The 27,200-nt window shown below is 36.6% G+C and overlaps 1 protein-coding gene across 2 annotated transcripts in view; it reads right to left on the bottom strand.

Annotated features, from left to right (window-relative positions):
* Window positions 1-11,671: 11,671 nt before the first annotated feature.
* Window positions 11,672-27,200, bottom strand: part of NAMPT (nicotinamide phosphoribosyltransferase) — a 50,870-nt gene continuing 35,341 nt past the window's right edge. For both annotated transcript variants that reach the window (XM_020984577.2, XM_078154413.1), the window contains exons 7-11: window positions 24,210-24,435; window positions 22,053-22,172; window positions 18,171-18,311; window positions 16,784-16,918; window positions 11,672-14,581 (exon numbers count right to left, since the gene is read on the bottom strand). In XM_020984577.2, coding sequence (XP_020840236.1) covers window positions 14,471-14,581; window positions 16,784-16,918; window positions 18,171-18,311; window positions 22,053-22,172; window positions 24,210-24,435 — 733 coding nt within the window. In that variant the 3' untranslated portion in view covers window positions 11,672-14,470. The remainder of the gene's footprint in view (window positions 14,582-16,783; window positions 16,919-18,170; window positions 18,312-22,052; window positions 22,173-24,209; window positions 24,436-27,200) is intronic.

Raw genomic sequence — 27,200 nt, 5'->3', positions numbered from 1 at the left:
CTTCTCATTTTGTTCTGCATCAGTCTTCTCAGGTTGCTTTGAAACTATATATTTTATCATTTATTATAGTGCAATAATATTCCATTATACAACATAATTGACTCACATATTTTGACAAGAAACTGGATACTCACTGCCCTAGATAGGTAGGAGTACTAGCCAACTTGGGAGTTGAGCATGCATTACCATCCAGGGAAGACTAACATTGAGGATGATCTATCTCATATTCACTATAGCTAAGGTCCAGATAAGCCTGGATCAAAATAAGCTGTTACAGGGATGCAGGCTACTCACATATGAAAGGGCTGCTGTGAGCCTGTGACACCAACTAGAATCTATAGAATGTACAATCAATGAATGTTAACATTCTTGCATTGACTAGGTCATCACTGTCTGTGGCCTTTAAGGAATGACATCAGGGCAACAGATGCATGGTGAAGGTATGTGAGAAGGAATAGGGCTTGGTCTTGTGATTTCATTGGTATGAAAACTCCCAGGCGAGGAAATTCTTTCTCCCAATGCAGGCTAACACAACCTCTGCCATGTTAGGTTTCAGATAACTGCTGAGAACACTTAAGATGTTACGTGATTTGCTCAGGGTCATACCACCAAAATGTGTAAGACTCTGGACTTGAACCCAGGTATTTTTGTCTTTGAGGCTAGTTTGCTATCCACTAAACCACATGAGATGGGATACAGATGATGCAGGCTGAGAAACAGAGACTCAAGCTGTATTTCCCTGAGGCCACCTACTCTTGAGAAAGTAGAAGAAATTAGAGCAATATGGTGGAGTACCATGCCAGGCCAAATATGATTCGAAGAAAGTATTAGGAAATAGCTAGTACTACCCAAGAAAAACTGATCTACAGCTGTGAATGCTCTATATGATGATTTTGGACAACGGGGCAAAGAAAGTGCTCTGGAGCTCATTCAAAACAGACTCAACTGCTCTAAGATGGCAGCAAACATCCGTAGGTACCGTGAGACTCGAGTTCCATGTACACAAGGGGCACTGCTTGTTTAGTTGCTTCAGTCGTGTCTGACTCTTCATGACCCCATTTAGGGTTTTCTTGGCTAAGATACTGCAGTGGTTTGCCATTTCCTTCTCCAACTCATTTTACAGAAGAAGAAACTAAGGCAAACAGGGTTAAATGACTTGATCAGGGTTACACAGTAGTAAGTGTCTGTGGCTGGATTTGAACTTAGGTCTTCTTGACTCCAGGTCTAGCACTCGTAGTGTTGACCTGAATTGTAAAAGTACCATAAAGCAATGGAATTTGCATTGTCAAGGCATTTTGTCTTTAGGAGATAGGAGGAATGTGAGCGATATCCAAGTGCTGACAGACCATTTCACCAGGTATGTTCAGGCTTACTCAGTCAGGCATTTGAAAGCTTCTACAGTTACCAAGTTATTCTGATATTTCTCAGTCTGTGCCTTCCCTGCTAGGATTCATTCAGAGCTTGGCTTTTCTGGGTCCAAAAGTAGTGATAGATATAGCCTAGGGCAGGTCATTCCCAAAATCAGGATTAGGACTTCAGACTAGTGGATTTCTTGATACCAAGAGTGAAAACTGACAGCATGTCACAGCAGAGGTACCAGGAATATTCAGCAGTTGATTCAACTGATTTAAAATGCTTCATGAGTAATAGGAGGTCACACACTTAGGCAAGACAGTGTCTAATGATAGAGAGTATGTAATGTGTAATTTGTATGCAAGTTAATTTTTTTTTAACAGACTTATGGTAAAACCAACTTTTACTAGGATTTCATTGGCATAGGGGATACCCAGTACGGAAACTCCCTCTATCAATGCAAATTTACCCCTCTGCAATTTTTATTTTTTATTTTTATTTTATTATTTTTAAAAATTTTGTTTTTTATGTTTTTTATGTTTTTTGTTTTTAAAATACAAATTTATTTATTTTTGGTTTTCAATATTTACTTCCACAAGATTTTGAGTTCCAAATTTTCACCCCATCTCGTCCCTCCCCCCACCCCACTATGGAATACATTCTGAATATCCCTTCTCCTAGTCTGCCCTCTCTTCTATTTCTCCCCCTCTTCTCTTATCCCCTTCCCCTTCTATTTTCCTGTAGGGCAGAATAGACTTCTGTACCCTGTTTCCTGTATTTCTTATTTCCCAGTTGCATGTGAAAACATTTTTTTAAACATATGTTTTTAAAACTGTGGGTTCCAAATTTTCTCCCCTCCTCCCTCCCCACCCACCCTCATTGAAAAGGCAAGCAACTCAAATGTAGGTTATACATGTGCAGTTATGCAAAACACTTCCAGAGTAGACATGTGGTGAAAAACTAACTCTATTTCCCTTAATCCTATCCTGCCCTCCCATTTATTCTATTCTTTCTTTTGACCCTGTCCCTCCTCAGAAGTATTTGCTTCTGATTACCCTCTTTCCCAATCTGCCCTCCTCTCTATCATCCCCCTGATCTCTTGTCCCCTTCTCCCCCTGTTTCCTGTAGGGTAAGACATATTTCCATGCCCAATTGACTGTGTATGTTATTCCCCCCTTAAGCCAAATCCTATGAGAATAAGATTCCCTCAGTCCCTCTCACCTTCCCTATTTCCCCTCCACTGTAAGAGCCTTTTCTTTTCTGCTTTTTTTTTGTGAGATAATTTACCCCATTCTACCTCTTCCTTTCTTCTTCTCTGAGTATAATCCTCTCTCATTCCTTAATTTTATTCTCCAGATATGACCCCTTAATCTTCAACTCACCCTGTGCCCTCTATCTATCTATCTACATACATATAATTTTTTTCCCTCCAACTACCCCAATACTGACAAAGGTCTCATGAGTTATAAATATCTTTCCATGCAGGAATGTAAACAGTTCAACCTTAACAAGTCTCTTATGATTCTTCTTTCCTGTTTACCTCTTCATGTTCCACTTGAGTCTTGTATTTGAAAGTCAAGTTTTCTATTCAGCTCTGGTCTTTTCATCAGGAATGCTTGAAAGTCCTCTATTTCACTCAATGAACATTTTTTCCCCTGAAGGATTATACTCAGTTTTGCTGGGTAGGTGATTCTTGGTTGTAATCCTATTTTTTCCCCTGAAGGATTATACTCAGTTTTGCTGGGTAGGTGATTCTTGGTTGTAATCCTATCTCCTTTGCCCTCCAGAATATTATATTCCATGCCTTGCAGTCCCTTAATGTAGAAGCTGCTAAATCTTATGTTATCCTGATTGTGTTTCCACAATACTTGAATTGTTTCTTTCTGGCTGCTTATGATATTTTCTCCTTGACCTGGGAACTCTGGAATTTGGCTACAATATTCCTAGGAGTTTTTCTTTGGGGATCTCTTTCAGGAGGAGATCAGTGGATTCTTTCAATTTCTATTTTGCCCTCTGGTTGTAAAATATCAGGGTAGTTTTCTTTGATGATTTCTTGAAAGATGATGTCTAGGCTCTTTTTTTGATCATGGCTTTCAGAGAGTCCAATAATTTTAAAATTCTCTCCTGGATCTATTTTCCAAGTTGGTTGTTTTTCCAATGAGATATTTCATTGTTTCTTTTTTTCTTCTTTGGATTTGTTTTACAGTGTCTTGATTTCTCATAAAGTCACTAGCTTCCAATTGCTATCTAATTTTTAAGGAAGTATTTTCTTCAGTAATCTTTGGGACTTCCTTTTCCATTTGACCAATTTTTCCTTTTAGGGCATTCTTCTCCTCATTGGCTTTTTGGACCTCTTTTGCCATTTGGGTTAGGCTATTTTTTAAGGTGTTATTTTCTTCAGTATTTTTTTGGGTCTCCTTTGGCAAGCTGTTGACTTGTTTTTCATGATGTTCTTGCATCACTCTCATCTCTCTTCCCAGTTTCTCCTCTACTTCTCTTACTTGCTTCTCAAAATCCCTTTTGAGCTCTTCCAAGGCCTGGGACCGATTCATATTTCTCTTGGAGGCTTTGGATGTAGGAGCTTTGACTTTGTTGTCTTCTTCTAGTTGCATGTTTTGATCTTCTTTGTCACCAAAGTAAGAAAATATAGTCTGACTCTTTTTGCACTGCTTGCTGATGATCCTGGCCAGTTACTTGAGTTTTAAACTATTTGTTAAGGTAACAGTCTGCTTCCAATGTGGAGAATGTACTGTCCCAAGCTTTGGGGGTTTGTGTAGCTGTTTTCAGAGATACTTGTAGGTACCTGTAAATTTTCAGTTCTTCCAAGGTGGTATGATAAGGGGTGAGGTGTTAACTACTTTCCTGGCCTGTGCTCTGGTCTATTAGTGACCACAAGCACTCCTTTCTGTCCTGGAACTGTGAGGAGGGGTTCCTCTCCACAGTATAAGCTCCACCACGCCAGCGCTCCATCTCACCCCAGCACTGCCGTCCAGAACTGTGGCCTAGATCCAAACAGGGGCAAAGCAAGAGATTCCTGCCTCAGCACTGGCAAAGAGATCCCTGCAATCCCTCTCTGATCAGCCACTGGATTCCTCCTCAGTCTGTGGGCTGGAAGCTCAGGAGGCAGCTGCCTTCCCAGGGCAGTGCTCTCAGGGAATGGATCTGAGATCCCGCGCTTCTCTCTCAGCACCACAGAAACAGACTTTTCCCACTGACCTTCTGAGTTGTCTTTGGTGTTCCTGGGTTGAGAAGTCTGGAAGCCACCACACCCGCCCATGATTCAGGTCTCTGAGGCCTGCTCCAGGTTCACTGCGGCCTGGCCTGGGCAACCATGCCGCACTGTGCTCTGCTGCCAGCCCAGCACAATATACCTTTCTGATCAATCATCCAGGTTGTCTTGGGCTGGAAATTTGTTTCACTCTGTCTTTTTGTGGGTTCTGCTGCTTCAGAATTTCTTTAGAGGCATTTTTTATAGGTATTTGGAGGGGTTTGGCGGAGAGCTCAAGCAAGTCACTGCTTTCACTCTGCCATCTTGGCTCTGCCCCAGACCTTAACTTCTTCAATTTTTAACTATAGCAAGTTGCTCAGAAGCACTGAGAGAGGCTTGCCCAGGGTCACACAGCCAGTATGTACCAGAGGCTGGATTTGAAACCAGGTCTTCCTGATTCCAAGATTGACTCTTTATCCAGTACGCCAGAGGGATAAAATTCAGCCTGCAAAGTGCCCGCTGGAACCAGATTAAAATGCAATTAGGAAATGTTGAACAAAATAAAAATACAACATAGAAAATGTTAATTTGTGGTTTTCTAAGTCAATATGTGTCTGGGATCCATTTCTATTTGAATTTGACACCGCACTGCCTCTCAACTTGTTACATATATAGGACTTATATATTTTTATCTGTCCCTATCTCTCCACCCACTACAGTCCAACTACACTCATCTTCTTGATTTTCCTTGAATACTCTTATCTCCAGACATTGCCTTTGCACTGTCTGTTTCTCATGCCTGGAATGCCTTCCCTCCTCAATTCTAACTCCTCACTTTCCTGGTTTCCTTGAAGACTCAGCTCAAATTCCACCTACTGCAGGAGGCCTTTCTCATCCTCCTCCTTTCCATTCCCAAAGCTTTCCCTCTTGAGATTGTCTTATTTAAGCTGATTTTTAAAAAAATCTTTTATGTACAGTTGTTTCCATATTGTCTCCCCCATTAGAATGACTTTTTAAGGTGGACATGTGATCCCATGAATGAATGAATGAAGCATTTTTAAAGAATTTATTTTGTGCAAAGCACTGTGCTGAGTCTTGGGGATACAAATAAAACAGATAGCTATTTCTTTCAAGGAGCTCGCATTCTAATGGATGAGACAACACCACACATGGCAGGTTTCAGCTGTAAATCCTATGGGAAGATCCCTTCCCCTTAGGGAAGGTCCCTAAGGGGCACAGCAGCAAAGCAGAGGATAATGCCTGTATCTATCTATCCATTCATTTATTTATTGAGGCAATTGGGGTTAATTGATTTGCCCAGGGTCACACAGCTAATAAATGTCTGAGGCTAGATTTGAACTCATGTCCTCCTCACTTTAGGGCTGGTGCCCTATCTACTGGTCACCTAGCTGCCCCAATGTCTTTTACCTTATTGTCATTTCCATTGATAAAATATTAGTTTTTTGATGTTGAATCACTGATCGTAACAAGAACTTTTTTTGGGGGGGTCTTCAAAAGACATTACTCTAATACCTGCAGATAGCTCAACAACTGGTAGAGAAAGAAATGATTTATGGAGGTGGGATTGAAATAGAGCAAGACAAAAGTATGGAGAGAAGTAGCAGTGGAGGGGCTTTTGTTTCGGCAAATGGTTCTAACTCCGAATGAAATGGAAAGGAGTAGAAGATTGGTTAGTTTGTTTTTGGTTTGTTTATATTTTTAATCCATAGGACTGGGAAACTACCAGTTAGTTTGAGACCTTGACCTCTGTAGCCCCATAATAATGGAGAATGGGATTGGTAATGGAACTCTTTCTAAATGTCAGGAACCAATGGCTGGTGCAGGGAAGGTGTTTGGGTCAGTAAATACTTGGAGAATAGGTTCCTAGGAGCTAGAGTGAAGTCACACACAATACCAGTGGAGGTCCAGCTAAAGATATGATAGGGGAGGAGGCACATTTAGAAGATAGCCCTCACCTTGAGGTGCACTATGCTCTTGGATAAGCCTGGTGTCTGAGGCCCTGATCTAGGTGGTGGTAGGCTCTCCTCTGAGGGCCTGGTCCTTTTGGTCACAGGTCTGAATCATGACACTCCCTGCCCCCCCCGCCCCCCAACAATCTTTAGTGACTCACTGCATAACAGAATTCTTAACCTATTTTGTACTGTGGACCACTTGGGCAGCCTGGTAATGCCCATGGACCCTGCCCCAGAGTAATGTTTTCAAATGCACAAAATAAAATACGTAGGCTTCCAAAGGAAACGGAAAGCTAGTGAAAATAAAGATATTTTTTCCCATCTAAGTTCAATTACTTGAAACCTATCCACAGCACCCTTGTGGGGAAAGGGTAACTATGGACCCTAAATTAAGAATTCCTGCTCTCAAATAAAAATAAAAAACTCCTTAGCCTGTAATTTAAGGCACTCCACTATCTGGTTCCAACCTACGTTTCCACTTTTAACTCACTTTACTCCATCTACTACATTCCAGCCAACTGGACCACTAGGTGTGGTCCTGAATTTGACATGCTATCTTGCATACCAATACTGCTTGCACATCTTCTTCTGTCTTTCAGACTCCTTAACCTCATTCAAGGCTTTACTTAGATAGATATACCTCTTCTGTACAGCTTTCCCACATTTCCCTGAGCCGAACATTTTTTCTTTGTCTTCAAATTTTCTTATTTTGTCTAGGTCTCTCCTTTGCTTCCTACCTGGTATTATACTGATCTGTGTAGAGTCACTCCTGCACTACCTCAAACCTAGCTCCTCTAGAATGTAAGCTATTTGAGAATAGGAACTGTGTCATTTTGTAGATTTGTGTCTGTATCACCCATCACAGCGCCATGCATGTAGTAGACAGGTGATACATGCTTGATGAGGAAGGAAACATGCATATATTCAGTACTTATTATGTCAGGCACTTTCCTAAGATACAAATACAAGCAAAAGTAAAGATAGTTATTGTCCTTAAGAAGCTTACATTCTAATGGGGGAAGATAACACACCAAAGGGAGCTAAAAAAGAGGATGGAGGAAGAGAAGGGAAGAAATGAAGGTAAGTCTAAAAAGTCAGAGGAGGGGAAGAAGAGAATGAAGCCTGGCTGACTTGGGTCTCTCCACAAAATGGAGGCTCTAGTAGTAAACTTACCAATGGGAGAAGGGGACCTGCCTAAAGGAAGAATATTCCAGGGTTAGGAGGCTCCAGGTGCTAAGAAAAGTTTTAGCAGCTGAGGCATGGTTTTGAAGTCCAGAAATGATGAATGAATTTAACAGATGGTTTTCAAGATTTGTTGTAGCAGAAAAATTCATCACCCTGTGGATAAACTGGTAATATGCCTGCTAAATCAGTGCCTAAAATGCAGCTTTGCCTATCATTATCTTGCTCACAAACAACTTTTGAAGATTCCCCTTTTCCTACAAAATAAAATCCAGACTCCTTAAAAAGTCCTCCACCATGTGAACCTATCCTCACTCTAGCTAAACATAATCTCGACACATGCCACTGTTTCTCCAAATCTTTGCTCAGACTCTTCTTTCCTGACTCTAGCACCACTTGAGTTTCTCTTGATCTAAATCCTACTTTCCCTCCAAGGTCAACCTCAAGTCTTAACTCCTTCCCTCCATCTCCCCTTTTCTAACCACTCTAGCTTGAGTAATCTCTCTCATTCTGAATTTCTCTAACTCTTGTTGTCCATGCTTCTTTAAATTTGTAGCATTACTGTTCTTTTTAATCTAAGTACCAGAGGGGCAGAGGCTGCCTTGTACTTTTTTTGTGCCACCAGAATGTATTTCTGCACTTTGCATGTAGTAAAAACAGTCCATATGGACATAGCATTTTAATGGTTTACAAATCTTCCAGCAAAGTAATTAATGTATTATGGCCGTCTTATAGATAAGGTTACAAAGGCAGGCAGACTGGTAACAGGTTAAGAAAGGCCCTGAATGCTGGGCTAAGCAATCTGTACCTTATTTGGCAGCCAGTAGGGAGCCACTGAAGATTTCCAAGCACAGGAGTGATGGCCAGATGTACACATAACAAAAATTATTCTGGAAGCAGTGGGAAGAATATACTGGAGGGGGAGAAAGTGAATACACATCTATATAGCACTCTATACCAGGCACCTTGCTAAGAGCTTGTTCAAATATAACCTCATTTGATCCTCACTGAAACTTTGTAAGGTAGGTGCTCTTATTATCCCCATTTTACAGTTGAGGAGACTGAGGCAAACAGAGTTATGTGTCTGAGGCTACATTTGGATGCCGGTTTTCCTGACCCGAGGTCCAGCACTTTACTGTACCACTTGCTTCTAGGCATGTTGGAATCTACTGTAATAGTTCAAGTTGGGGTAACACTAGTGCCTATACCAGGGCAGTGGCATTAGGAAAAGAAGAGGGGATGAATGAGAGGTAGGGACTTGGTAACTGCCTGCAGATGGGAGATGAGGAAGAAGGAAGTATCAGTGATAACCCAAGGTTCTGAAGAGGAGATTAGCCCTAAAGAAAAGGGACACCTTGCTCTTCTCAGAAGTAGAATAAGAAGCAGAATAAGACTGTTAAATCTGTAGTGGGCAAAGATAGCTCTATTTTATGTTTCCCTCTACAAGTACTGACTGGTTCCTGGGCAAGAGAAATCAGATGGTGGGGGTTATTCTGAGATAAGGAGAACCAAACTGTCTTTGTTTGAAAAAGGCCTGTTTTGGGGGCAGCCAGGTGGCGCAGTGGATAGATCACTGGCCCTGAAGTCAGGAGGACCCGAGTTCAAATCTGGCCTCAGACTAAACACTAGACACTAGCTGTGTGACCCTGGGCCATCACTTAACCCCAATTGCCTAAAAAAAACCAAACTAAAAAAAAAAGTCCATTTCTTTCTATCACCTGTGGCCCATCAAAATACTGAGTCTTTTGTTCTCTGCTTTTTAGACTATTCGTCAATTCAACAGGCATTTATTAAGCGCCTACTGTGTGAATTATGCTAGTCTGTATTACATGCAAAGTATATAGATGAATGGATGAAAGTAAAGCATTAATAATTGCTGTCAAGTACTGTGCAGAGTGATGGGGATAACAATACAAAAGTGAAGACAGCCACTGCCCTTAGGGATGGCTAAGAATCACTCTCAGAGATGGAAAGGCCCCCAGCAATCACATAACCAAACTTGTGTTCCTCAACAATAAACCCTTTGGTTACATATCTGACAAGCAATCATTCAGTCTTTGCATCTGCTGAGGGGAGCTATCACTGTAAAGAGTTTTTTTTTTATTACTTTGATCCTACATTTGGTTTAGCAGCCCCTGCTTCTGCCTTCTTAAGCAGAATGGGTCCAATTCCCCTTCAAGTACTTGAGTAGAGCTACAAGTTTCTGCCACATCTTTTTCTTTTTTTCTTTGTGCGAGGCAATTGGAGTTAAGTGACTTGCCCAGGCTCACAGTTATTGAGTATCATATGTCTGAGGCCGGATTTGAACTCAGGTCCTCCTGACTCCAGGGCCGGTGCTCTATCTGCTGCACCACCTAGCTGCCCCTGCTAAATCATTTCTTATCTAGGCTAACCATCCCTCATTCCTTTCACCAATCTTGAGGTCCTTCATCCAGCGTGGTGATGTTTACTGGCTTATCACCGTTCTTAGGATGTGGTACAAACCTGAACAATACTTGACCTGATCTGATCAGGGCACAAGTACAGTGGGACTATCATCTTCCTCACTCCGGACACTATTCCTCTTACCATAGCCTAAAATCACATTAGCTTTTTGGCAGCCAGAGCATGCTGGCTCACACTGAGCTCATAATCTACTGAAGCCCTCAAGTGTTTTTTAAAGCTTGCTAGCTGGTAATATCTCCTCCAACTTGTGCTTGTTTATTTGAATCTGAATGGACAATTACACTTAACAACTGAACTTTTTTAGAGTCTGCCCAATGCTATAACCTACTGAGATCTTTTTAGATTAGCTGATTTTTAAAAATTAGCTGTTCCTCTTACCTTTTTATCATCTACAAATACAAATGTGTTACCTATGCCTTTATCCAAATCATTCATTACCATGTTATATGACACAGAGCCAAGGGCAAATCCCTGGGATACTCTAGGAGAGACCTCTCTCCATTCTGACACCAACCTATTAATGACTGTTTAGTCTAAACCAGTTCTGAATTTACCTAATTATCCTATAGTCTATTCTGTATCCCTCCATAGTGTGCATAAGGTTAGCACGAGAAACTGTAATGGTGTAATGGATAATATGTTCAAGTAAGGAAGTTAAGAGTTAGGAAGATCTGGCTTTATAACCCTGTGCAATTATTATAATACAATATTATCTACTGCAATGATTTTTTGTGGAGGTCAAACAAGAAAAATACTTTGCAAATGTTAAAGCACTCCTAAGAGTGCCAGATAATATTTAATAGTGGCAAACCATACCTACATGCATTTCTCTGATCTACCAGTTCAGTTCAGCAGTCTTGTGATAATCATATGGAAAAAGAAATGAAAGTGAACTTTTCTCAGTTCTTTTCAGGGGTTAACCTTCAACAAATGAGGTTTATCTGGTATGATCTATTATTGTAAGACCATGCTCAGTCTTTGTGATGGTTACTTCCTCTTCTAGATGGTCAATAATCGTCCCCTCAGGATGACAATGCAGCTTTGAAGATCTCACCAGGGATACTCCAAGAAGTTCTGGATAATTCTTGGGAAATCACTGCAGTTTAAGCAGTTATCCTATGTTCTTTAAAGTGCTAAAAGTGTCCTTTGGGTGATAGTCACCTATTTGCATTGAATCAGAATGGTAATTCCCTTTAAAGAATCAGTAGGTAAGGTTAAAATATATTTATATGGTATAATTGGAAATATTTGAAGGCTCACCTACCCCAAAATGTCTCCCTCACCATACATCACTTTTTTGGAATGTAGGAATTATCTCCAAAAGATGTTAATGTACAGATTTGCAAGGGTCAATATAAACAAACAATACAGAAGCGTGTCTTATTGAGTGATAATTAGATTATGATACTGTTGTCCCTTCATCCTGGTGGAAGTAAACCAATTATATGTAGTGGGGTACAATTCAAAAAGGATGTCACTAAATTGTTATTAGTTAAAGCACACAGTCATATTAATGTTTCACTAACATAACTAAACTTTATTTCCATGTTTATTACAGGTTTGTCTTTGATGCTGAGTACATATTGAGATTGCTTTAACATATGATTTAGGAGAAGTGTTACCTTTCTCCACTGAGTGGGTTAAGAAGGAATGTAAAACTACAAAACTTTAGTTCTGAATTTTGGCAAACAGAACAATAAATACCTTTCTATTTTTTTTTCCCTTCTGATCGTCCATGATGGATTTCTTTACAAAAAAAATTTTATATCAGTTTCATAATTATTCATTTCAGGAAAAGAAATAAGGAATACTCATAAAAGCCATTTTACAAATAAATTAAGTCAACACAAAAAACTCCCAACTTCTATTTGAATATAAATATTTTACGATATTGTTAAATGTGGGGAATTAAAATATATCAATAACTATAAATCTAATGATTTTAAGCAAACCCAAACATGCTGTTTGCTTCTGTTGAGAAGAATTAGGATATGTCAAGGTTCAAGCACAGCAGTAAGGGTTCTCTATTTGATCTGGATATTAGCCACTAATGCCTAGGACAGGGATTGCCAAACACTAAGCACTTAGTGACACAAGTTCAGGGTTAAATCAGCTTTAAGTACTTAAGTACTAACTGAAGAATAATCATTTTCAGGAAAATTGACATGTACATTGATGAACAGCTTTGAGCATTCATAAAAAATCTCAAAATAAAATTCAAATCTAGATATATGAAAACAAAAACGCCTGTAACTAATGATACACAAGAGAAAATAGTGCATTCGTAGCATATCCCCAGTGTTTAATCAAATATAAAAATATCAATTATGGGTAATCAAGTTATCAAAAATTGTTATTGGTACAGAATTTTAATGCAGCTTTTTTTTCTTTTTCTTTTTTAAAACTCAACAGGACAAAATTCTCTAGTACATTTTGTGGAGAAACACAAGCTTTTTCTCTGTACTACTGAACATGGATACATTTATTAATTCAGTTTAAAACATTTTCTGGCCTAATGTTGCAGAAGTAAGGCTTTCCCTGGGAGTGAGAAATGCTTACAATTCTCATTTAATGTATTACTATCTAAAGCAGTCCAGAAGCTAGTGTTTAGATCATTTGAAAAAAGAAAACTATTTCTTTCCATCACCCTCAAAAGTCAACTAATTTTAGAAACCACTACCTAATTAATAATCTGACCTAATGATATAACATTTTGTTACATGGCTCTTTGACAAGACAAACAAGTTATGGCTTTTCAATATTAGAAATTTCATAATTATAGTATCTTGTTAAAGCTTTTCTAAACTAGTCTCCTAAATGTCAGCTTTCTAATGAGATAAATATTGAAATTAAGTAAAAGCTAAGCCTGATAGTTCTTCCAAAATGAATCAAAATTCCAATATGAATATTAGCCTTTCCCTCTCCCCTAAAATTCAAGGCACATTCCTTTACACAGGAGACTAGTCCAATATAGTTGAACAATATGAAAAGATTCTGTAACTTCTTAGATCCACTGGCCATCTCATTGTCTAGCAGCCATTCATTCTAGTATATGCTGAGGGTGATCTTAATTTGAATCTAACTTTTGCTGTCAGGTAAGGTTTCATTCTGTCAATACCTACTGTTATCTTATGTTTTCACAGGGCAATCTGCTTTCAGATAAGAGTATGCTTGTATGATATTTTATTGAAGTGTTGTTTATTTCTTTTAAAAGTTGATAAAATATATTTGTACAATTTAACATTCATTGACAAAAGGAAGAAAAATCCTAATGAGAAATATAAAAGTAAAAATGAAAACAAAATAGTACACTACCCAGTCCAGTATTTCACTCTAAAATCATGTTATCTATAGAATATGAAAAATAAATTCAGAAGTGTAATTCCTTTAAAATACACCACTTCCACATCTGTCAATATTTTACATATATGTATATTCTACAGTGGAAGAGGAATTTTCTTAAAAATGTTATCTCTTTAAAATCTTGAGGTGCATATTAGATCCATAGGCAATATCTGACATACAAATTGCAATACTGTCTTCTTTCAAATTTGGCATTTCACCTGTATACCTTACACCATCAGGAAGATATGGACTCTGTGTATAGTGCCTAAACATTCCAGTAACAACAATAATTTTCTTTAATGTAGAATGATTCATAAATTCTACATGGGGCAGTGAGGTCAGTAATTCTAGAGGGTACAGTCCTGATTTAATTTTCAAATGGTACAATAACACAAACAACTTTGTTAAGGCCATGTTTTATTTGCTGATTAATGGACAAAAGGCAATGAAATTTATCTTCAAGTATTTTCTTGAAAGTCTGTGCTCATAAAAATCATGAAAAGTTGGAAAGACGGTTAAATCACTGAAACTTTAAATATATCTTACACAATATTGTTTGTACAAAAATACAAGTTAAATATAAACATAAAGCAATCATGATAATTTTATGTAAATCTGTTTTATGTGATATTGTTATATATAAAAAAGTTTTTCATTTCTCTGTTATTTGTGAAAAGATCAATACCAGATTGAATCACTATCTATTGGCAAAGGGCCCTAAAAAGCTTACTTCAGCATTAAATCTTTTACACAGTTAAGTGCCATTTCCTAATTTGAGATCTTCTAAAGACTGGCAGAAAATAAAATAAAATAAAATAAAATAGGGCAGTATGTCCATAAACCAACAAATAATTTGGCTGTAATGTATCATAAAACACATAAACCCCACACACAGATCTGTACAATATTATCTATGCATCACACATTCACACACGCAGGCGCGCACACAGTCACAGAACAAAGCTTAATGAGGTGCTGTTTCCAGTTCACTACTCAATTGGGCATTTTTCCGTACTTCATCAAATGAATAGCTTTTTGTCACCTTTCCATTCTTGAAGACAGTATGGAGAAGATCCTGTACAAACAAACCAATTTAAGAATTTAGTGATGAGAACCAGAAGAACCATACTTTTGTTAAGGATTGCAAAAGCCCTTTAATATTACCTAGTCCCACCCCCTGATTTTACATCTACCAACCTAAAGATATTGACACACAGCTAATGACTATCTGAGCTAGAACTGGAATCTCAAGTCTACAGATTCCTACTCCACTGCTTTTACCATTACAATATACTGACATTTAAAAGGGTGCAAGAGAAAGGCAGATGAATGATTTAAGTACTGCATGATTTATCACACAAAATTTTTAGATTCAATTTAGCAATCTCTTGGTGAGATGTCCTACTCTAATGCTTCATGGCATGGAAGTAATCCCACAAAGCTCTGGCAGGTCCTAATAAAGCTAAAAAAGCATCAGGTACAAGCAAAACAAAGGACTGTGTCTATTGTTTGGTGACCAGTCTAAGTAATAACCATTCTAATAAAAGCTCACATTTTAACAGTACTTTAGAAGTTTTCAAAAACACTTGCCACACCCTATGTCCTTTGATCCTATGAGCTAAGTCCTACCTAGCCCATTTTCTTCATCCTTTTTCACTTCTGCCCCCAATTCACTGTCCATCTACATGCAATGCCTGTTCCAAACATTATGTATGGATGTACTAGAGCTCAATGAATTGGTCATTATTATTATTATTATCTTCATTTTACGAGGAAACCAAAACTCTTGAGATGAAAGCATTTGCCCAAGGTCATACAGTGAAGTATTTGAGGTAGGATTCAAATTCCTATCTCCCTATCTCATCACCAGAAGATAACACTGGGCATATCCTCTATGGAAGATTTATGAACTACCTGGACAAGAATCACACAGTACGGAGGGGTTGTGATTTGTGCCAGTGAATGGAATACCTACACTGACAAGATCATGGATGCATTGTAGTATTTATGAACTGACAGTCTTTTTAAGACTGAGAACTGGGATTAGTGTTATCCTTCCACCAATCTTCTGGTATAAAGTAAAATAATGGGTATAATCAAAAAAATTCACCAACTTGTATTTTGTAATCATTCACATGAGTCTTACCAAGAAAAATACAGGAAATGCTTTTTTTGAGAATATTCAGGGTTTTACAGTTAGTCATTTACTGTAAGTCAATAGATTTTTTTTAAAACAAGAGTTTTAAGAAATACAGCTTTCCTTAACTGTGCTGCCAACTTTTAGGATGAAAAAGGATTTTTATACATTGACTATTTTACGGTGATAACATATTCTTTACACCAATATATGATTATTCTAATAAATTAATTTCCCATCTACTTATCTCATTTACATATTTAGATGAAAAAAAGTAAGGTAACAATAATTCATATTTATTAATTGCATTTTGAAGTTCACAAAGCACTTTCTTTACCCCAGACCTATGAGATAGGCAGTAAAAGTAGTTTTTCTATTACACAGGTGAAGAAACTTAAGTTTAGACAAGTTAAATTACTTGCCTAGGGGCACACAGCTTATAAGTATCTAAGCAGAGTCTCAAACTTTGGTCTCCTTAATTCAAACCCAATTTTCTTTAAGAAGCAACTATAAACTGGCTTTCTCCATAATTATTATAAATTATGGAAAATTTTATTGTCAAATCAACTCTAACAATGTCTATGAAAAAAAAAACTTTCCAAAGTTTTCCATTTCATGGGTCCTTCAAACCCGGTATTGTTGGCTCATTTCTTATAATGACTGGAGACCCAGTGATAAATAGCTTCAAGTGTTCATTTTTCTTTTCAGTGCTGACTGTCTTGCCTTTAAGTAGATTATCTGTTTCTTGTCTGTAACATGTGGCTGCATGAGCCACTGTGTATTTTACACAAAACATTTTTGCTCTTCATTTTGTGTACACATGTATGCACACCCATACACACACAGTGTATCTACGGAGATTTGTGTTTAAATTCCACCTCTTGGAAGTTACTCGCTATATGATTCTAGGAAGCTATTTAACTTCTATGTGCCTCAAAAGCAGCTCTTTAGAATTTATTTACTGAGTAAGATTTGCTGATGGAGAATTCTGAATAATAACAAAAATTAGAGATCTCTCTCTCTCTCTCACTCACACACACACACAGAATGGAAATGCTAAACAATGGGGGAAAAGAGACCCTCTTTACTTAGTATAGAGAACCAAACTATTACTACTAAAAATTCATTATAAAGACATACATGACCACATTCTTCAAGATCTCCTTTTCCTTCTTCAAGGGTAAGAAAATTTCCAGTAGGTGTCCTATGCAGAGATAGCCGGCCTTTTTTTGACCTTTTGTTTGGATCAGCAACTGGGTCCTTAAAGACGTTAATCTGAAATCCAAAGTCAGAAATTAGCGAAACGCAAGATATGGATTCTTGTGCTATCCTACTTCCCTACTCATTCCTCATCAATACACACAACATTTTGTATTTTACCAAATAGGCACAAGGCCCAAAGCACTCTCCTTCTGGTTTCTAGAATCCTCTTTAAAAGGATGTCTGTTTCTAATTAAAAGTCCCCAGGAATCCTAACTATTAGGAATATATCCTTTCCTTTGACAGCGTATGAATGTTTCTGAGATGAATTCTCTACTTGTGAGAGAAAAGTAGACTGTTGTAAAGCTATGGAGAGCTTGGTTCTGTTACTTTATTCTGAGTAATGGGTAGAAAGATAAAGTATCTCCCCCTCATATAATACTATTACATAACTAACAAGTTGGATGATGCCATTCAAAATTTTCGAGAGCAGAGACATCTTATATTCTTGATGGTATTTATATACAGCAGATATGTAATAAGTGCTTGTCTGACAACTGGCCTACAGAAGTAATGAATTTCTAGTTTTCCAGTAGTCACTGTGGGCCAGTTCCTTTACTCAGCTTTGCTTACCTTGCTTTTCAGGAATAACGTATTTGTACTGGTTCTACCACACTGAAAAAACATGTGTGAATCTCATCAAATAAATGAATGTGAGAGGTGTTTAGTGAGAAATTAGCTAATTCCTAAGGATTTTCTGCTGCCAAAACCTGTAGCTATGATGTTTTTTGGTAAGTGCTAGCTTGACTGTGATGTTCACATTTAAACACCACAATGTATCAAACAGTCTAAATACATAGTGAGATAGCCATAAGGCCCTCTCTATCAGTCCAACTTCTCTATCTTGCTCTCACCAAATTTTCTTCTTTTGGTTTGTTGTTCTCTTTCCCTTCCCTTCTCAATGTTTTCGGGTTTCTTTTCTCCTCTGATTTTTCCTGGGTCAAGGTCAGAGTAATTAAATCAGTAATAGTACATTGTCTTTTACTTGACTCTTTGTACTCCAGTATGGGTAGCTGAAGAGTGCCATACTTGGAATCATTTTTGAGGTTCAAACTATGGTTCTAGAACTGTGACCATGGATAAGTCATTTAACCTCTCTGACACTGATTAATAAAATGGGAACAATACTTGCATTACCTTCTAACAGGACTGCAATAAAGAAAGTGCTAAACTTTAGTTATTATGATCACATCTACCACTTTCTGCCTAGTTTCTTCACAAAGATGTAGCCAACATGAAGAATGAAAAAAATAATTATGGGACATACTCCAAGGCCATTGGTAACCACATAACTGCATTTGAAGGAACAATTCAAAAGATCTCTTGTTAACTTCTGTAACAAAGCTCCACCAGAACCAAAGGAAACATTTTCAATACTCCATTTTTTTTTCTTCATGCCTTCAACAATCTATGGGATAGAAAAAAGAGATATACTAAAGTGATTTCCTACAGGCAAAATAAAATAGTTTTAGACAAATGATATTCCCTAACAACTAACCAATTAGGTCCAACCATTCTGGAAAATACTCCAAAATTATGGTGAAAGAGTACTCATCCTTTATCCCTGAGACTCCACTGCTGGTATACACACACCCCAGAGATCAAATCAATTAATCAACAAACATTTATTAAGCAGCATTCACCATATGCCAAGCATTGTGTAATCCCTATTCTAAAAACCAGAGAGTTTCTATATATACCAAAATATTGACAGTAGCACTTTTTGTTGTGTTCATGAACTGAAAATAAAATAGATGCTCATTGATTGGGAAATGGCTAAATAAATTGTGGCACATGAATGTAATAGGATATCAACGTACCCTAAGAAACAACAAATAAAAGAATTCCGAGAAGCACAGGAAGACAGAATATGAATGAAGCAGAACCAGGAAAACAATAAATGTAGAATTAATGTAAGTGGAAAGAAGAAGAACAACAACAAAATCAAACTGAATGACTAAGTGTGGCCTCTAAAAAGAATCGAGGAATTGCACTCCATTCCCCTTTTTTCCTTGAAAAGATGAAGGACATTGTTGTCAAACATTGCATGTATTGTCAAACTCAGGTGATTTGTTGGTTAAGTTTTGCTGAACTACTTTTATTCTTTTGTCACAAAGCATGGCTTACTGGTTAGGGAAGTATATATTTGAAAACAAAATGATATAAAAATATAAGATAAGAATAAGAAATTTTCCAAGTCGAATTAACGAATCAGGCCTTGGTCTACTATAGTCTTATTTAAGGGATGCCAGGCCTACAACAAATCATGCAATTCCCCTCTGCCCAAATGGGTAGTCTGAGAGGTATATGGACAAGAGGAGGTGCTATCTTACCCACTCTGCTTTGCTCTTGGGGGAAAAGAACTCACAACAGTGGTTGGAAGAACAGTATCAGCTAAAAGAAGCCAAGTCTTTGACTCCACTAACTACATATTCTGGCTAGCTGGTATAGTAGAAAGCACACTGGACCAAAGAGTAAGAAGACCTGGGTTTGAATCTCAATGTTGTCACTTACTTGCTGCATGACTTTGGTCAAGTACGTCCCAAAGCAGTGCATTTCAATAAAAAGGAAAGGAGAAGGGCAGGACGGTGAGGGACGACAGACCTAGAAGTGGAAGGCACCTTAGAGCCACCTAGTCCAGCCTCCTCATTTTACAGGTGAGGAAACTGAGAGGCTTGTCCAAGGTCACAGAAGAGTAGGGAAAGACTAAAGAAAAGATGAATGGTAAGGTGTCTATTAAAAACAAAGGCAAAATGACAGGCCTACCAACTAATTTCAGAGCAGCCCACAGGTATTAGAAGAAGTAGATTTATAGGAACAGTAAAAACAGAAACAATTTTTTCTTAAAGATTTCTTCCAGTACAAATTAGTCCTTTAAAAATCCTATAAATTCCTTTGAAAAATAACTATAAACCTATATTCAGATAAACTCTTCCATTATATCTAATTTATAAAATTAGAAAAAAACAAACTTTACCACTCAATTAAATACACTATCTATAGAGAAGTCTTATGGTATAAGATAATTCATGTTGTCAAATAACATAAATAGCTCTATTTTAATAGCAAATATCAAAATTATGTTAGGTTGAGAATGAAAATATAAAGAATATTAACAATTCTTACTACTTACATTCTAATGAGGAAAATCAGTAAATATCAAGTATAGAGAGAATGAAGATATGGAGAATAAATACAGATAAAATGTAAGGAACAGGAAGGCCAGTTTTTTGGAAGTGGGAATAATGTCCAATGAGGCCAGAAAGTTAGGTTGGGACCAAGCTGGTACATCATTAGAAATAGGGAGTTTTGGAAGAGAGTTGGTTTGAGAAAGAAGAAAATTTGGAAATATTGAGTTTTGAGATGTCCCTGAGACATCCAATTTGAAATGCCCAATACACAGATGGTGACAAAGAACTGAAGTGGAGAATGAGGCTAGATATGTAGATCTATGTCATTTGTCTAGACAATCAAACACATGAGGGCTGATGAGATTATCAAGAAAAAGGGTGTAGAAAGAAAAGAGGCCCTGGGACAGCAGGGAGCTTGGGGAGCCCCCACATTTAGAGGGTATGATATGGATAACAAGCCAGTGAAGGGGACTAAGAAAGAACAGTCAGACAGGTAGGAGAGGAACCAGGAGAGAGATGTCACAAAAACCCATAAGGAAGCCAATGTCCAGGAGGAGTGACCAAGAGTTTCAAATGCAGCACAGAAGGATGACTCAAAAACGATAATGAAATCAGACAATTAAGAGATCACTTGGTAACTGTACAGAGCACAGTTTCAGTTGAGCGATAAAGTCAGAAGACAGACTGCAAATGGTTGATGAATGAGGAAGGCAAGTAGAGGTAATGAAGGTAGACTTTTTTCTAGAGGAAAGAGAATGACTAGGAGTTTTCCAAGGACAAGGGTTTCCACAGCTTTTTTACTACCCCGTTTTAGACATCCAAAATCATTACGAGTGGCTGAGAGTTGAGGGAACTACCAACTCATTGTTCAAAAGATAGGCAAAACTTGCTCTCCTGATGTTACTGGGGAGATTTACTCCTGGTACGTCAAGCTGAACTCCAGATGAATTTTCTCTTATTAATAGTATTTTACACAGTGGTTCAGTTTTTATATTTATTTTTACAGTGGCATTAGAGTATCCTACAGTAATACCAGTACTTCAGTACATTATAATTTGGTCTAGGTACCTGTCCATTGATTTATGCAAAGATTTGAGAGATGACTCCATGTACCATATTAATACTATTTATAAATCAGAGGTCCAAATGACAAACTTCTGAAGACGGCATTTCAAAAAAGTTGTGGACTGCCTTTGTTGTAATAGAGTCAAAAAAGAAAATCATGTGACTATTTGACTTTTACCACTTGAGTACTGGGTAATGGCATATTCTTGATATGAATTTTCAATATTAAAATACTGTTTAAGCACTCTGACTAGCTTTGCTAATTCAGATCTGAATGTGTTAAGGGGAATAATAAAGTTTTAAAGTAAGTACAAAAGTTTTAAAGTATATTAAAAACACAACTTTAGGCATTAACATTTTAAAACAGTTACATAGCCAAACATTTAAGATTTTAGTGAACAGGTAGACTTATGATGCTTACACTTATCCCTCAATTAGTATTGCTTTCAAAGAAGCCTCCCTATTTACTTAATGTTAACCACTGACAAACCATTATACATACACACATACATACAACATACACACACACACACCACATACACACATATATATATGAGAAAAATTGATTTATGGTTGACTATGATGTTAAATTCAGTTAGCCAAGTATTTTCTACTTCACTAAACCTGAGATCTACCAGGGCAGGGCCAGGATTTCCTTTGTACAAGGAACCAATCTGGGAAATACTTTCCCTTGTTTAGTAACTTCATTTATCATCATGACACTTCTCCAGTTCCACTTCCAGGGTGGCAAAGCAGGTATAGGAAGAGTAAAGTAATTGCTACTTACTAGTACTTTAAGATACCAATGTCTGTTTTCAAACCATAAAGTATTCACAGATGGCATTTTGGCATCATTTTAATTAATATTCTGACGTTATTACCAATTTAGTTAGATCTACGCAAAAGCCTAATTATTTTGCAATATATTGTTAGCCTTTGGATGTGACATATACCTCTTGTAAAGTGTTGATATCAACTCCATCTCCCTGAATAACTCTGAGATAAGGTGGCAATAATTTATAGCCCTTTGAATTTTCAGTAACTGGAAACTTCTTACCCAGAATGTCCAAAACCTGTGAGGAAAAAAAAGGCAATAAAAAAAACCAAACTTAAAAGAAAATAATTGTTTTCTAATGAAAAAAGATTATTTTACTATCATATATAATACATGCACACATACAAATTCACTAGACTTAGACCAGGGGTGGGGAACCTATGGCCTCGAGGCCACATATGGCCCTCTAGGTCCTCAAGTGCAGCCCTTTGGATTCAGTTTGGATTCAAAGGGCCCCATGTGGCCTCGAGGCAGCAGGTTCCCCAGCCGACTTAGGTAACATTGACAACCCCACATAAAATGTGCAACTTTGTAATTAGTTCCAAATAACTGAGATCTTTATTCCTGCTTGTAAATCATATGCAAAATAGCTCAAAAATGCCGATTTTTATTATATCTCTCAGAAAAGATTTTAAAAACCTAACATAATATAATACATAATCCTATGTATAAATAACATTTTATGACTATATTTGTTATTTGTGTTTTAGTGGATTTTTACAAAGTACTACAAGGTAAATTTATTTGGTTTTATCTGATCAATATGTCTAATCTTACTGAAATGACAAAACTGAGTAAAATAACGTTTGCCACCACACTCCTGTAGGCAGGAAGAAAAAAAATGCAGTTTCTACTATCTTTCCCTATCTACTTAAAAAAGGTATCAAAACTATTTTCAAATTACAAAGCAAAATCATGCTGATTCCTTAACCACTGAAAATTCTGCAGAAACCACAATGATGGAATAGATTTTAATACTCTCGTTAAGAACGGGAAAAAGTCATCACGCTAAGACTTGGTTAGACATATAAAAGGTCTACTAGAAATGTCTCTCTGGAAGAGGGGAAGGGAAAGGATACATGAGAAAATTTAGGTAACATAAAAATAGAAATAAAAAATAAAAAATGTTTATAAATATTTTAAAAAATAGAAAGCATATCAAATTTAGATATATTTTCTTTTCTGGAAGAAAAAGTAAATATTTAAAGCAGAAAGAGACCTTAAAAGTTATCTATCTAGTCTACCTGCCTCATTTTGTATATAAGGAAGTTGACGTCCAGGGAGGTAGAGTTACTTGTTCAAAGTCTCTCTTGCAAAAATAGCACAGCCAGTATTTTCCTAGAAGTTTCCTATATACAAAACTAAGTGCTTGTTCATTCTGAGTAGTAGGGAGTGAGTTAGTAGTAGATGGTGACTGACACAGTCAACTAAAACACATTGTAAGAGCTATGCCTTTTCAAGTGAATGAAAAAAGACCTAATTTCTGATTTGGTCTGTTCTTATACCTCTAAGACATCACCTTCTTAGATAATTGTGTGAACTCAAAGACTACATTTTAGAAAGTATCTCATCACTTTTAGGAGTTTTAAGTTTTATAGCCAGAGAGTTAAAGTTGTCCTCAGCTTTCTGTGTCACGTAGTAGAGTTTCACTAGTTCTTTTTACTTCTCTGACAGCGGATCCTTAGAGAAACAATACAAAATTTCTATATTTTGGGAAGTACAAGTGCCTAAAACGTCTTTAAATTATTTTTATGCTATATGCCATGGACAAAAATATATCAGTAACTTGTGCTGAGTGACAGAAATGAAGCATACAGAAGAATTCTATCACCAAATCATTTAATTTGACCTGTTTGAATGAAAATGGCATAATTACTTTAGATAATTCTAAATCACTGCATACTAGATGGAAGTCTGTCTTTGGAATACAGAAGACATCAATTTAAATCCCACCTCTGATACATGCTAGCTATGTAACATTAGGAATTATTAAAGTTAATCTCTTAGGCAAGTGTCTAAGATTATAACTGCAATGAATCTGCCCATCCTGCATCTCTGGAAATTCTCACACTATGAATTCCCCCACTGGTAAAAGAAAAAGTTTAGTTTAAAAACATATCCAAACTTTGAAGATAACCAAATACAAAAGGCATAAGCTTGAAAACAATTTTCAGATTTTAAAATTCAAGAATAGAAAAGAGCTAAATACGATAAGTTATTTCAAATATACAACATAGGCATTTTTATATTAAAGTAAAATAATTTTTAAATTTACCTTTAATACAGTGTCAAGAGGATTTCCAGAATCTGGTCTAATTATTAGTGGTGCTTCTGCACTCCTTGATACAATTAAATGTCGTAAATCTTCACCCCAGATTTTCTCACAAGCATTATAAATATCATAGCTATCACTGACCACAGACACAGGCACTGATGAAAACTGTGTTACTATATGTTCAAAAGCATCTTTTTCATGATCTTTGCCCCAGGCTGTGATAGTACTAGAGGGAAAAAAAAAACCTAAGAATTAATTTGCTTAAGTAGTTATAGTTGCACTATTGTTGTATCCTGGAAAAACTCTATCATTTTCACTATACTTGCTATCTCACACATTAAGTAACGCATGACAAGCAGAGCAATTTAAATTAATGTACATCATATAGTGAACTGAATGTGTAGATTAGCACCAATCATCCAATTTATTTCAATGGCATAAACCAGGGCAGCTAGGTAGCATAGTGGATAGAGCACTGGCCCTGAAATCAGGAGGACCTGGGTTCAAATCCAGCCTCAGACACTTGATACTTACTAGCTGTGTGCCCCTGGGCAAGTCACTTAACTCCAATGCCTAGCAAAAAAACCCAACGAAAAACAAAAAAAGAATGGCATAAACAACGTAATTCCTGTTTTGACATATTAAGTTAAAAAGAAACCATCTTCAACTTTTAAAATTAGATTTTATGTTTTCTCTATAATCAATACACAATTATTATAGAATGCCTGAAATACATATGGGATTATGCTACAGTGTATAATGTCATTATTTTACTAGCAGTATATTACACAGATGCATAAGGCATTCATTTAAATTTTCAAACACTGAGATGGTAAAAATATTCATCTAACTCACTTTTTTCTTTTTGAAAATATCTTTCTTTTATTATGTTATTTTAAAGTTTTGTTAACATGTTTTGCTTTTATGTTACAAGATTTACAATTTACCTTCACTATGTGAAATAAATCAAGCAAAATTAATAATACAAGTGACTTTATCTAAAAGAGCATGTAACATTTCACATTTGTAGCACCCTTCTCACTAACCTCTTTTTTTTAAAATTGTTTTTAATTAATGTAAATCTACTTTTTTTTTTTGCTTCTAATTCCCCTGCCCCAGTGGAAAAACAAATTCTTGGTAACAAACATGCATGGTCAAGGAAGATAAATTCTCTCACTGGCTATATCTCATTCTGCATCCTGAGTCCATTACCTCTCTCTCAGGAGATGGACAGCGTAGTCCCTTATTGATCCAGTGAAATCGTGGATAATCACTGGACTGATCATAATTCAGCTTTCAAAGCTGTTTATCTTTACAATGTTATTATTATATAATGTATTCTCTTGGTTCTACTCATTTCATTCTTTATCACTTTATAAGTCTTCAAAATTATTCATTTTTATGATATTTTTAATAATATAACTCACTCATAAAAGAGATTGCTGGCAAACTATTTGAGAACACTACTCCAAGAATACATTCACATCATTTTGAGATTCTTTACACTACTTTGGAATTACTCATAGTACCACTTGTACCCTGGTCTTTAAAAATTCTATTCATCCTTCAAGGTCTAATTCAGGTGCCATTACATTCATGAAATCTTTCCTGATACCCCAGATAGAAAAGATCTTTCATTCCTCAGACTTAATACTACCCCAAAACAATATAATTAGGAAAAGTAAATGTGGAGGCTTTTTATCATTTTAAAAAAATTGTGAAGTCTTTTCCACAAAAATATTTATAGCAGATTTTTTTGTAGTGGCAAAGAACTGAAAAAAAAACCCTATAAACTGAAGCATAGTGAGCAGAACTAGGAGAATAATTTATATAACATCAACATCATTTTACAGATAAACCTTGAAAAATTTAAGAACTCTGGTCAATGCAATGACTAACTACAATGCCAGAGGATCAATGATGAACAGTGCTACCCATCTCCTGACAGAGAGGTCATGAATTCAAGATGCAGAATGAGACATGTTTTTGGATATGGTCAATGGGGAAAATTGTTTTGCTTATAACGATCCTTATTTGTTACAAGGTTTTCTTCTTCTTCTTCTTTTCAAATGTTAAAGTAGAGCAAAAAAATAGGGAGAGAAAATAAATGTCTGTTACTTAAAAAAAGTAAAATACAAAAGCTACATAGAAAAGAAGTCCAAAATAAATATAAACATTTAAGAGATTATCCAGGCTATTGTTCTCTTTCACCTTCTCACACCAATAAAGGCTATTATAATGTTGGCATTGACTTTAATAATTCAAACAGTAAATATAATGAATAGTTTATTTTTACCTGTAAGTTAAAAATAATAAGTAACCTATGAAAGATCTCAGAGTAGGGTTCTAATGCATTGGACAAGCTCATTTTTCCACACCTTTCCCTTTACAATACTTAGAAAAAACTCTAAATCTCAAACTTCTGAAGAACTGTTATATACTTTCAAAATTATACCCCACTTCTCAGTGCTTCCAGTCAAAGAACAGAAATCTAGGCAATCATGTTGTAATGAAATGTAGTTCTTTTAACTGTACACATAATGGATACCTAGGCATTATCTAGTATATTTAGACTTTGTTATCAACTATTAGCTATTAAATTATAGATAGGAATATCTGCTTAAAGAACAACAAAAATAAACGATGACTCTTCCCCTTTACCCAGCAGAGACCTTACTTTGAAGTTTTATCCAATAAAAATAAGGATGTGAATCAGCACAATGCTCTCTTGTTAAATAAAGGGTAGAGTACCAGAAGGGAGGACAGGCTTAATATGTTTTTTAAGGACAAGAGATTTTCCCCACCTATACAAATATCTATCAGTTAACTACACAGATATCTACTATCTATGACAGATTAAAGTCTCACCCACTTGGCAATAAGCAAATAGTCTTACATAAGGTGGAAGTTTTCACAAAGGAAGTGCCTATTTCAAGTAGATATAAGCTTACTAAAACACACAAAAAGCTATAAATGGAAATACATTCTCCT

Source organism: Phascolarctos cinereus, unplaced genomic scaffold (assembly GCF_003287225.1).
Source record: "Phascolarctos cinereus isolate Bilbo 61053 unplaced genomic scaffold, phaCin_HiC Scaffold_1;HRSCAF=81, whole genome shotgun sequence".
In the NCBI taxonomy this organism is placed as follows: domain Eukaryota; kingdom Metazoa; phylum Chordata; class Mammalia; order Diprotodontia; family Phascolarctidae; genus Phascolarctos; species Phascolarctos cinereus.
Note: the sequence above shows the minus strand (reverse complement) of the source record. Positions and strands in the feature narration are given on the sequence as shown.